At 41.0% G+C, this 13,125-nt stretch overlaps 1 protein-coding gene across 4 annotated transcripts in view; it reads right to left on the bottom strand.

Moving 5' to 3' along the window:
* Nucleotides 1–8,525: 8,525 nt before the first annotated feature.
* LOC129767147 (protein unc-13 homolog 4B-like) overlaps nucleotides 8,526–13,125 on the bottom strand; it is a 77,789-nt gene continuing 73,189 nt past the window's right edge. For all 4 annotated transcript variants that reach the window (XM_055767775.1, XM_055767770.1, XM_055767788.1 and 1 more), the window contains 4 exons: nucleotides 9,602–10,087; nucleotides 9,095–9,540; nucleotides 8,833–9,032; nucleotides 8,526–8,775 (listed from right to left, as the gene is read on the bottom strand). In XM_055767775.1, the coding sequence (XP_055623750.1) occupies nucleotides 8,651–8,775; nucleotides 8,833–9,032; nucleotides 9,095–9,540; nucleotides 9,602–10,087 (1,257 nt within the window). In that variant the 3' untranslated portion in view covers nucleotides 8,526–8,650. The remainder of the gene's footprint in view (nucleotides 8,776–8,832; nucleotides 9,033–9,094; nucleotides 9,541–9,601; nucleotides 10,088–13,125) is intronic.

The raw sequence follows: 13,125 nt of genomic DNA, 5'->3' as shown, positions 1-13,125 counted from the left end.
TCGGTTCGGCCTGCAAAAACGAAATTAAGAGCCCGCGCCGACTGCAGACTGACTTGTCGACCGATAGTTCGGTCGGCTTCTTAATCAGTACGGAGAAAAAAAGTCTGTAGTGTACAGCATAATGCATAGACGTAAGTATGAGCTTCCCCATCTCACATTCCAATAAGATTAATGGGTTTCCAAGTGGACGCGCTACACACGGATACGAATGATTTCAATAACCTGTTTTCGAAGCTATCATTAAGCTATTGAAACAATTTTTCGACTCAATAAATAGCAATCATATAACTCTTGGACATTTTATCTTTTGTATGAAATGATTATCATACTGTTCCGTTGATCCGAAGCAGAATGAATCACACTTAAAGAAGGAATGGATTTTTTCTTGGAATTTAGTCAGCAGAAATAATGCCCTTTCCCAACAATTAAAAACGACAAACGGTAAACAGTTTCATCAAAGTGATTTCTTCGATATGGGGATATATTCACTACATCATGTCATATATTTCATATTTTTCATTATGAAATCCATATCCATGGCACCTATCGGTATCGAATTATCATCGACACCACGATTTTCGCTAAATGCTCCTTTCAGTTCGGCCTGTAAAAAACTTTTCTAAACTCTAATCCATCAAATTTGGAGCCCTGAAAAGGGCCGTTGATTATATGCTAAGCTAATATAGCACGCTCTCCTCGGATACGATGGGCCAGCTGAATGTCCTTGGGCATGATGTGACGCGTTTTGCATGGATAGCACACAAATTGGTATCTTCTAATAAGCCTCCTGCAGCGTCATAACCGCGGAACTTTGGAAGCGCAAGTCGGTTTTGAAGTCCTGAGCAATTCCACGAACCAAATGCTGCAAAGGTAGCTTGCGGATCAGCAATTCGGTCGACTTCTGATAGCGACGAATTTCATGCGAAGTTCCCGGTCGATGACGATGTGGCTTCTTCACGCTTCCTGCGGCTGATGCGCTTATCCGAGCTGCTTTCGTGGTGCCTTACCACCGAAAGACTAACGAGGTGTCTGCTTAGTCCCGATGAAACGAGTCCTCACGGTGCGAGAGTAGAGTAAGAAATGAACGAAAGCAAGGGAAGTGTCATTTTATAAAACATAAAAGAATCGAATGTAAACCCCACCCTCTTTATTGTATAAGCTTACTGTATACTCACGAATATAATAAGGGTGGGATTTAGATTCTATACTTTTATGGTTTATAAAATGACGCTTCCTTTGCTTTCGTTCATTTCTTACTCTACTCTCGCACCGTGAGGACTCGAGCTCGTTAGTCTTTCGCAGACAGCTCGTTAGTCATTCGGTGGTAAGGCACACGATGTCAGCTCGGATAAGCGCATCAGCCGCAGGAAGCGTGAAGAAGCCACATCGTCATCGACCGGGAACTTCGCATGAAATTCGTCGCTATCAGATATCGACCGAATTGCTGATCCGCAAGCTACCTTTGCAGCATTTGGTTCGTGGAATTGCTCAGGACTTCAAAACTGACTTGCGCTTCCAAAGTTCCGCGGTTATGACGCTGCAGGAGGCTTATTAGAAGATACCAATTTGTGTGCTATCCATGCAAAACACGTCACATCATGCCCAAGGACATTCAGCTGGCCCATCGTATCCGAGGAGAGCGTGCTATATTAGCTTAGCATATAATCAACGGCCCTTTTCAGGGCTCCAAATTTGATGGATTAGAGTTTAGAAAAGTTTTTTACAGGCCGAACTGAAAGGAGCATTTAGCGAAAATCGTGGTTTCGATAATAATTCGTTACCGATAGGTGCCATGGATATGGATTTCTTAATGAAGAATATGAAATACATGACATGATGTAGTGAATATATCCGAAGAAATCACTTTGGTGAAACTGCATTATAAAATTATTTGTGTACGAATGCCGCAATCGATAGTCGACTCTAATTTGCGCTGGGTAATTTCCTCGGAGGACTCGATTCCTCCTTTGAGCATTAATAATCTCTTTCTGGCAAAACGATGTGGTATGAATCACATTATTTGAATGATAGAAGTAAGAAGTTTTCTGCCAATTTCCTTCAACCTCCAAACGTATCTTTCTCCCGTTTGTCGTTTTCGCGTTCGCTAATCCTTTCTCACAACACCCATTTCTAGTTTGAGAAATTGTTGAGTAAACATTGTTTGCCAGTGCGCGTAGAGCGGGAATTCCTAAATATTCATTGCACCTCTAATAAATTGCCGAAAGACGTGGTCTTACGTTGATCGCACTTGATTGATAAAATCCAAAACGAAATGTATTTGGTCGCAGCATTCTATGAGTAGAAAACAAATAATCGCTCGAAAATGACTTGATTTTCGCGATGATGTTTCACGTTTTTCATGTTATGCATCCAATATTGGATACAAAAGTTTTCCACTGATGGGAAAAAAAATATTCAAAAGATTTCCTATTAATTGCGATTGATTGAAAAATCACAAAACCAAATGTATTTGGTTGCAGTGTTATATGGATAGAAAACATTAAAATAAACTCTTTCGCATGAATGTATTTTTCAATTCCCAGGGGAACTGGCAGATTATTTTTCAGCAACGATGATAGCAACGAGAATTCCGCGCGTGTATGTGTGTGTGTGTGTGGCGGCTGCTCCGATGTTTCAAGCGGAACCGTGGCATCACTCTCCTCCTGATGGATTCCCTTTTGGCCTTAGGTGCACAAACAGGCTCTTGGTGACACCGTTCATCAGCGTTTTCATGATAAACGAAATTAGCTTCACAACAACAGCGACAACATGCTCCAATCGCTGTTCAATCATAACTGAGTGGGTTTACGAGCGGCGCTCGCTTATATACCGATTGGTGATTTCAATAGCCTGTTTTGAAAGCAATTTTAAGACTATTGAAACAAGTTTTTGGATGAAAAAGTAACAAGTATATGACGCGTAGACATTTTATCTTTCAAATGAAGTGTTTATCATACCATTTCGTTCAGTTGTTTAGGAGCTATTAACGCTCAAAATCTCGGTCTCCGGCGTAACGCTTTCGTTCTCGAAACTTTGGTTTTACACCCCGGTATAGAAATGAAAGACGTAGTCCTACGTCAAAAGTGGCCAGATGGCCTAATTTGATTATTATTCCAGTGAATAAAATTTCCAAACATTCGTTTGAAAGCTACTGTCATTGCGTGTCTTTTTCAGTATATGTCAAAAAGTTGAAGCTCAAACAACATAGTTTTTTGCCACTTCGAATATGTCGAATTTCATACCAACGAGAGTGTTTTTTCATTACTTCAATATGAAGAAAAAAGCTACGGAAAGTCAACGCATTTTGGTGGAAGTTTTTGGTGACCATGCTCCAACTGAGCGGACGTGTCAGACGTGGTTTACAAGGTTTAAAAGTGGAAATTTTGACATGGAAGACGAAGAACGTTCCGGACCGCCAAAAAGTTTGAAGATGAACAATTGGAGGCTTTACTCGATCAAGATCCATAACAAACGCAACAAGAACTTGCAGGAGTAGTTCATCAAACCGTATCCGATCGTTTAAAAACAATAGGAATGATCCAAAAAATAGGACATTGGGTGCCGTATGAATTGAAGCCACGAGACGTCGAACCCCGTTTTTTCACGTGCGAACAACTGCTCCAACGACATTGGGTTTTTTTTTGTATCGAATCGTTACTGGCGATGAAAAGTGGGTCCATTACGACAATCTTGAACGTCGGGCTACGTCTGGATACCCCGGCCATGCATCAACATCGACGGCCGCGCGGATTATTCATCGCCAGAAGGTTGTGGTGTCTATTTGATTGGACCAGCTGGGTGTGGTGAGCTGCTAAAACCTAATGAAACCATTACGGGGGACGCTCGGCCGCATGTCGCGAAACCGGTCAAAATATACTTGGAACCGCTGAATTGGGAGGTCCTATCCCACCGGCCGTATTCTTCAGACATTTTTCCTTTCGATTACTGCCTTTTTCGATCGATGCAGCATGACCTGGTTGACCGGCACTTCTCCAATTTTGATGAAGTCAAATATTGGATCGATTCGTGGTTAGCCAAACAAACCGAGCGATTATTTCCGCAAAGAAATCCGTGAATTACTAGAAAGATGGGAAAAAGTTGTGACTAGCGATGGACAATACTTTGAATATTAAATTTGTAACTATTTTTGCAGAACAAAGCATTAATTTTTGAAAAAAAAACCAAGAAACTTACCAGTACTCCCATTAGTTACACCATTAATGGACGGCCTCATTGTTTAACCAGCGTGAACTCAAACCAACGAACTTAAACAGTTATCAGGGATGCTATAAAGTTCTTCGCGTTAGTATTAGTAAATAGGGTGCAGTTTGGAAGGAATTCATTACCAAAATTTTAGTTCATGTTGTCTCCGGGTTCAATTTTGTGAAACATCCAGAAAACTCGGTTATATCAACAAAAATCTCAAATTTGTCAGTGTTTCTGAGAACAACACCTGCACACCTGCAACACCTTAAAAGCACACGGTACTTGCGTTCTGATGGCTATCGGCGTGAGTGGGGGGAAAACTCCGTTCCCTAATCAGATGGCCTTCGGTTCTTGACTGGAGCGGTACTGATAGTCCCTTCTGTAGGGCCTCTTCCTGTCGTGTCCTCCTCGATCTTCTGCGTCTTCGACTGTAGATAATAAAGAAAAATCCCACTGGTCGGACCTGACCAGCTGACGTTAACCACCGTGGCGTCCCCATTTAAATCATTTCTCTCATTACCTTTTCTTTTTTACTTTTAAATTCCACAATTATCAACAACGTGGACTTAATACGAAACCTAATAAACAAACAACACTTAACAATACTGAAAGCTATACATATCTTCATATTTAAATCAAAACATTTACTTTACACGACGCGCACTTCTACTTCCGGAGACGGTCACGAACAGAAAGAAAGACCACATAAAACGGACAAAAGGGAACAATGCCGACAGGCCGAGCACAATTATGCCCTATCCTTTTGAGGGACGGTAGTTGCCCCATTCATGGACGCGACCTCTCCTTTACTCAAACCAGTCCATTGTTAAAGATGCGGGGTCCCTCAGATGAGCTGGCGCGGAGCTTACAATGGCCCTGTCAATTGACATTTGGCAAATTTTGTTGTCTGCGGTTCAGCTTTATTTTAGTGATGGCAAAGTCATCGCTGGCAAATATGAACGGATATTACAACTCAAACATCGATACATGCATACGAGATACATGAGAGAGAAATGAATTCATTTTGGGGGGACTCACTTCAATATGTCCATATGACGGGGAAGAATGAAATGAGATAGTCGAGCCATAGAGTGAGGTAGCAACTAAACGCTCGAATGACTGTTGAGTCATGTTCACGAAGAAACTGCTGGAAGAAGCCCAAACGCATTTCCTATTAAAAACAAAGACAAATATTTTCATAGTCCCCTGACTATCCTTAGTTGAATATGACTTTGTCGAGCCCTGAGAAGAGGTTTCTTTAAAATGCGGGAAACGACGAACGGGTTGAAAAAACGCGTGTTACTCAGTTAACAGAGCTCACATATCCGTTAATTCAATAGGGGAAGCCGGGGAAAGAGGGCCACTCTCTAGTTTATTGAAACAATCAACTATTGGACAATTCTAATGACGGGGTGAATCGGCCACTCTGAGGGATATTGCATCAAAAATCTCGTGCGTTTTTTTGTGTGGTGTTTGTGAAAAATTAAGTCATCGGTCATTTACTTTCTTTTCTATCATTGATATGTATTTCATCGCTCTACATAGGTCAGCTAATTCTCATTCTCAAGTTTTATTTTCTTTATTTTTATGTGTCAGTAGGAGCTTATTGAAAGGAGCAAAAAGTTGATTTCGTGATCTGCGCAAGTGAGTAGGCCGCTTATGAAAATGAAAAAAGGAAATCGAATGTTGATTGTTTGCCTGTAGTTTCATTTTTTAACACTTTGTCAAGTGTATTCGACCTTATGTGAACTCTGATAAAAATCAAATTTTTCATGAGTGCGCCTTGAGGGGATCCTCAAATGTATTCTCAATCAATTCGTCAATTAAGTGCTCTTACAATAGTTACCGTCTTACCCCCGGTATGAGTTAAGAAAAAGTGGCACATGTATTCACCACTAAAAAACTTAATCTTCAGCAAACAAAATAATAAATCGGCTCATAGCCATCTGAAAAGTTTGTTTTGTTGTTTATCATTGTTAACACGTTGAGCCCCGCGTCGGTCCCTAAGAGCATTTTGGTACGAAAGTGCTGACTGACCGGGTCTGACAGTTACAAAATAAAAAAATAGAAATATATATGGTTTGTTTTCGGATGTTTTACAATATGTGTCTACTTTCTAGTTATTTCCTATGTATATAATAAGTATCTTTGGGAGCTGAGACCGACACTGATATTGTGCAAACACTCATGATGCGGGCTTAATTGAAAGCGCAACGGGAACAATTTGGGGCTCAACGTGTTATACATGCTGTTTCACCTATACACACGCTAAAATGGGTATATATACAGCCATTCCATGTCAAACCGATATAGTAGCTCTCAGATTTTCGTAAAAAGTGGTAGTTTCGTTCTTTATCGCAAATTGTTAGACCCGTTTTTTTTATTTTTTCAGTAGGGTGACCATTTTTATTTTAGGGTTGTCGGAAAAATCAACTTTTCCCTCTTTTTTTCCAAAAATGTCTTTTTTCAAAAAATACTACACCTACAGAAATTCGAATTCTGCTCTTGTTATTATTGGTTGTATTCGTTTTTTATTGTTTTCATAGTCTCGGGACCAAAGGCGCTGTTTTTTTCTAGAAAGCTGAGGATTTTTCACACAACATATGTCGATACCAGAGAGGCGTTTTTTTCATTTTTGAGTTATGATTTTTCAAAGTTAACCGATGGTCCAAAAAATAATAAATAAAAATAATAGTTCAAAAGTTATGAATTTTTGAAAAGTCATTTTTGGAAAAAAGAGGAAAAATTTGATTTTTCAGACAACCCTAAAATGGAAATGGTCACCCAAATGAAAAAATATAAAAATACGAGTCTAATGTTTTGGGATAAAGAACAAGACTATCACTTTTCAAGAAACTCTGATAACCACTATATCGGTTTATCATGGAATGACTGTATAGTAAACGTTATCTTCCAACCCACTGTTACCATCGAAATACGGAACAATTTAATATCACCGTAGTAGAGTTTTGTTTGTTTGTTTTCTTGTTTAAAATTTTTTTTTTTTGACTGGTGAATAATTATAGTTAATGTAAAATTTGTTCATATGAGAAAAATGTAATTACTAACCGTAACCCACTGTGCTCCCACGACGAAGTATCGCTGGAGTATGAAATAAACCTCGCCAAGCTGTCACTGTCACTATCACTGGTGACCGTGACAGGAAAAGGAAGGAAAGGGGGAGGAAAGGAGTAGTTTAAAAAGAAAGCGGAAAGAATCGGCTCGGCCATTCTTTGTGTGGACACCGACTAGACAACATCGTTGCTGGACGAGCTGGACGGCGAGGGATCGAGTGCCTTTCTCAAGGCAAGAGGGTGGAGGTGGTAGCGCTGGAGTAAAGTAGAGTAGAGTTTTCAAAGGGCCTTTCTCAAGGCTAGAGACGAATGAACTGCAAAAGTTTAAAGTCTCTTTAATACAATACCTACCTTCCTTCGGCTCGGCCTCATCATTCTTTGTGTGAACGTCGACTTGACAACATCGTTGCTGGACGAGCTAAACGACGAGAAGAAAGAAGTGCATTTGTGGTGCAACCAGAAAGAACCAAGTACTTTCGGAACGCTCTGGTACACACTCCGCCGCTCTCAGGTGTGTCCACGGAAGATCTTCTCTGGTCACACACATTGGTGTGCGACCACACCAATTCAAGCCCCCTGTGTCGCATATCACATCCCGCAAATTGGGGAGAAGTTGCCACCCGAACGACTCAGCCTTATTCGACGGAGTTCAGAAACCACCGTACGGAGACAAAGGACAACCTACGAAGTGCAACATTCTGAACATACAAGCGAAACCCAACAGAACAAGGTACGAAACTCATCCTCCCCTTCCCAGCGACCAGCGACACGTGAGCACCGGGAGCCTTACTGACCTCGTGAGAAATAAAAAACAATTAAATTCAATTCAATTAAGTTTTTCTTACCTAAAACCAGTCCCTTCTACTTTGGTGATTTTTTAAAGTTGCCTCTAGAAACGCACAACTTGCCCCGGTGTACCTTATCGGTTTGACATGGAATGACTTTATAAATAAATAAAGGTAATGCAATACACTAACATAATTTATTATAATTACCCAATAGATGATTGTTACATAACAATCTGGCGTGGTGGCGTCTTCCCCGCCTTCTCCTTCATTGTGTTTGATCGCACTCTATGGTTAGGGTGGTCGTTTTACCCAGCTGTTCCCTACCCAATTCAATCATAATCAACACCGATGCATGACATGCTGCGTGTTAAAATTGTCTCAGTATTAGTTAAGGGGGGATGTCCAGATTTGGCGTTCGAATATGATTTCAGCGATTTTTTCATTTTACTTTCCAAACTACGAAATGGATAAAAGTTATATTTGCTTAATATTAGTGTCTACAGTATGGTTTAATTTACATTGCACTCTAGTTATTCGTTGTTAATAAATGCGTTGATTTTATTTTGCTGTTGATACACAATTCTAGAAAATGCTAAGTACACTTCCAGTATAGGCAGCTTTGCCTAATTTTTGCTTGAGTTTTTTGAAAAACTGTGCTGCTTCCTTGTCGTTTTGTCGGTATTCGAGCACTGGTATACATTCTGAATCTGCAGTAAATTGGCATGAGTACGGACGATTGTAAAACGGAATGCAATAATATTCACCTATATTTTCGGGAAGAGTTAAGTAAAGTTGTTGAACATCAACTGTCTGAACGTCTCGATCTGCGCTTAGGACGGGTATACTGTCCAACCGGATAAAACATTCACCAACGTGTCTTTGGTTGAGACCGAGCATCTCCGTTACTTTCACGTTGAAGACCACAAGAGCATCGGGAATATCTCGTTGATCTTGAGAAAATTTCCTGAAATCATTCATGAAGCTTGTGTGAAAAAAAAGTAGCTCACATAACATATTGTCACTTACAGAGCAAACTTTTCATTGTATGTGGGAGAGCGATTCTTTGGTTTCGTTCGTGTCTTTGGCATTTGCACATTGGAGAATCGGTAGCCGGGAATTAAATTTATTTTCACATATGAATCACAAGTCCCCTTGAAATCCAGCGGCATCTGAATGTTGTTTGCTCCTAGAACCTGAACTTCGAGGGTGTTCTGGTTGAAGAAACATCGTACGTTAAGTATTCCACGATCCGGTTCGTCGAGCCGATTTTGACTTTCGTAACAAGCCAAATAATATTGATGAATGAGGTCGCGTGTAGTACTACTGTACAAACAAAGTTGCTTTTCAATAGACAAAAGCTGTTCCGCAAGGGGACTGGCGTCCTGTAAATCTTGCAACTCGGGTAGATATGCCTGAGCGATTATTGCATAACATTCCTTCAGATTTGAAAACGAGGTAATAGGAGCTTTCTTCTGCAATTTGATAAGTATACATTAATATGAAGGTATGCTTTATTTGTCAAAAGTTATTTACCTCGATTGTTTGTTTAATTAAACTGCTCAACTCTGCGGTTAACATCGTCCACAGTTTGCCTTCTACTTGTTTCAAATCATTGTTTATCAAATTTTCTCTAATCAGCATCGATGTCTGCGTTGCAAAACTCTCAATATTCTCCTTGATTTGGCTGAACTTATAGATCGAATCTGTCATACTGATCCTTATCACCGACATGCAATAATCGGCGAACAATGTTAAAACTTTTGTCTTCCAGCTGCTTAGGCCCTCGATCGGAAGCGTGTATTCAGTTGACTCATTGGCATTTACGTCGACTTTTCTGTAGCCGAGATCGTTTGGCAAATTGATAAGCATCTCAATCAGTATCGACAGGTTGGAATTGACAAGGGTACATTTACGCATCAGTTCGATTGTGGAGGCCATATCGATGTGTTTTTTGTCTTCTGTTGGTTTGAGTTTCGACGAGATTCGGTCTGCATAATATATGCAGCAGCTGCAGATGTCCTGTGAAGAAGCGAAAAAAAAACCATTGATATTCGAATGAATTCTGCACTTGGTACAGATAGAGTATGTCTAATCTCTGTTCATCACTGAGCCAATAGATGAACGAGCTATAATACAGAATTAATTATGATATGTGATCTCAAAACTTATGAACCAGTTTCTTAACAAATATCAGATATAGGCCATTAAGTAATTGGTGCAATCGTTTATAGACAAAAATACGAAGAAAAAACACAAAGATCGTTTCGTAAGATGGTCGTGATGAAGAACCCAGCGAGGGGGAAAAAAAGAGACCCAGAGATGGAGAAAACAAATGAAAATATACCTAAGCCCTGGAAAAAGAGGCATTCTGATATTAAGGGCGTTTGCACACTGTTTGACCGAATTCAAATATTTGACACTTTTTGACAGATAAAACTGATGCTACTGATCAAATATATTTGATAAAAACACGACAAGCAAATATCTAGTTCCTGTTTGTTTGAACTTTTTTTTGGATCTGTACTAACATTCTACAAATAATTCAAACAATTTTTGACGTAGAACTACGTCTTTCATTAAGGGTGCCAAATCAGAAAACAGGTCACGTTTTTATGAAATAAAGTTAACGTTAATAACTATTTTTGCCGCGAACGGATTTTGACGATTCACATACCAAACGAATCGAAAATTCCCTAAGATTTGTTTGATATTCTATACATCACAATCCCCTGGTGTGTAAATGGTTAAAATTCATGAAAACTATAAGCGTTTCCATTTTCCCATACATTTGTTCTACTGATTTGTGTGCTTTCCCGAACAGAGCTGTCAATAACAAGCAACTTATCGACGAGCAGCGAAGGAGAAATCGTAAGATTTAAAGTCTCCGTGAACAAAGGAAAGGAAGAAGAACGAAGGGGAATATTTGCCTAGAGCGTAAACAGTGGATCTCGCTGAGACAAACTTTCAGTCTCGTTCTGTTTTCAAAGCAATGAACATCGCTTGTTCTTCCTTGTTTTGTGTCATCACATGCCTTCGTTTCGGGTTGAGCTGTGCACTCGACCAAGCAATCATTGCATCAATCTGACGCCATTACATTACATTACAAAATAAATGTTCTGGAATTTGGTCTGTGGTTTAGTTTCGCGTGGCGGTAGCAAAACTCTCTCCACCAAGGTTGACAGCTAAGCTAATCTAGACCGGCAATATTAACAGAAAGGAGACAGAACGGAGATAAGTGTGTGTATATTTAGTCGCTTCAAGCCATCGAAATATGGATATTCATGTGCGCACATGCGTGTTTCATAACCCTTACGTAAAACAGTGCGGGAATCGACTGTATCTGAGTCTATGTCAATTGCGAAAAAGGTCACCGGAATAGCGTTCGAGGTAAATTTTCAATGCATTGACATGACACAAATTGCGACATACGATCAGCTAGTGTATTGTTCTGCGAGGGCAAGAATAAATCATCAATCAATTATCGTCAACTGATTCAGGGCGATCAAACCATTCTACTGAACAGTTATTTCTAAAATTTCACAGCATTATAAAATAATATCCGAAATTATTAACAAGCGACTTATATAAAATAACAGAGTAGTTCTACGTCAACAATGCGGTCGTATCTTGGACACAACTGCCATAATTTTTTTCCGTGGTGTAGGTAGCCTCTCGCCCCTTGCGGCGAACCTGAGACATACGAATACGACGTGTTTCGGTGTTTCTTCCACATCTGTTCACCCAGCCCATTAGTGTCGGGATGAGCCTGTGGATTCATCTGCCGTTTTGAGCCACAATCCACTCCTGTTGCCACCTAGCCATCGACTCCGCCCTCATGAGCTTCCGGATTCCTGTGGTTCCCCTCTCCCTTTAGCACTCGCTGTCCTCCGCCATGGTGATGTCGCTGGGGACCAACCTGGCTATGACGCAGACCGCTGCTGATGATATGGTTCTGTAAGCACTCGTGACTCGCATCGCCATGAGCTGATACGTACTATTCAGCGTCCTCGTGTTCCACTGAGTTTCTAATGCTGCGATCCAGGCTGGACTCCCGTATCGTAATGTCGATGAGGAGACACTAGCCAAAAGGTCCTTCTTGCTGCTTCTTGGGCCACTATTGTTGGGCACGATTCTCGTCAGTGCATTGATTGCTTTCGTTGCTTTTTTACAAGCGTAGTCGACGTGACTGTTGAAGTTCAGTCGATCATCGATCTGCACTCCCAAGTATTTTAAATCTCGCTTCGAAGTTATCGAGTGCGGCGAATGGTGATTTCTGCTCGTTGCACCGCCCTGCGTTTCCGTCTTATGGTATGCTATCCGTAGTTTCACACTTTGCATCCATCATCCGATCATGTCTATCGACATGACTCGGTCGCAAGCATTTCGACCTGTTCCAAGGATTCTCCTGTCACGAGGATAACGATGTCATTCGCGAAGCCAACGATCTCCACACATCTGGGCAGATTCAGTTTTAGTACGCCATCGTACGTACTGTTCCAGAGCGACGGGCCCAGGATACAGCCCTGTGGAACTCCCGCCGTAGTTTTAATCTGCATGTGTCTGTCTCGTATACCAGCACCCGGTTCTCGAAGTAGCTTCTCAGCATTCTGCACAGGTAGTCTAGGACTCTAATCGTGTGGAGCGCAGACACGATGACCTCCCCGATGGCACTATTGAACGCGTTCTTAACGTCGATTGTTATCATTGCGCTTCTGTTTGGATGTTATGTTGGCTCTTTGGACCACTATGCGAATGGCATCTATCGTAGATCTCCCTTTGCGAAATCCGGACCGACTATCGGACTGTCCACGAGCTCCCTCCGCGCATTCCGTCAGCCAGCTGAGGATGATTCTCTCCAGAAGTTTCTCAAGAGTGTCCAGCAGGCATATGTGTCTATACGATGATGGTTTACCCGGCGTCTTTCCTGATTTGGTAGCAGTACTAATTTTTGTACCTTCAATCGATCCGGAAAATAGCATTCGCTAGACGCTAGACGCTAGAGTAGCTAGACATTTCTGCATTGCTGTCCAGAACATATCAGTGTTTCCGTCAGTTTA

This window comes from Toxorhynchites rutilus, chromosome 1, assembly GCF_029784135.1.
Source record: "Toxorhynchites rutilus septentrionalis strain SRP chromosome 1, ASM2978413v1, whole genome shotgun sequence".
Taxonomy (NCBI): domain Eukaryota; kingdom Metazoa; phylum Arthropoda; class Insecta; order Diptera; family Culicidae; genus Toxorhynchites; species Toxorhynchites rutilus.
This window is presented reverse-complemented; position numbering and strand designations above follow the sequence as displayed.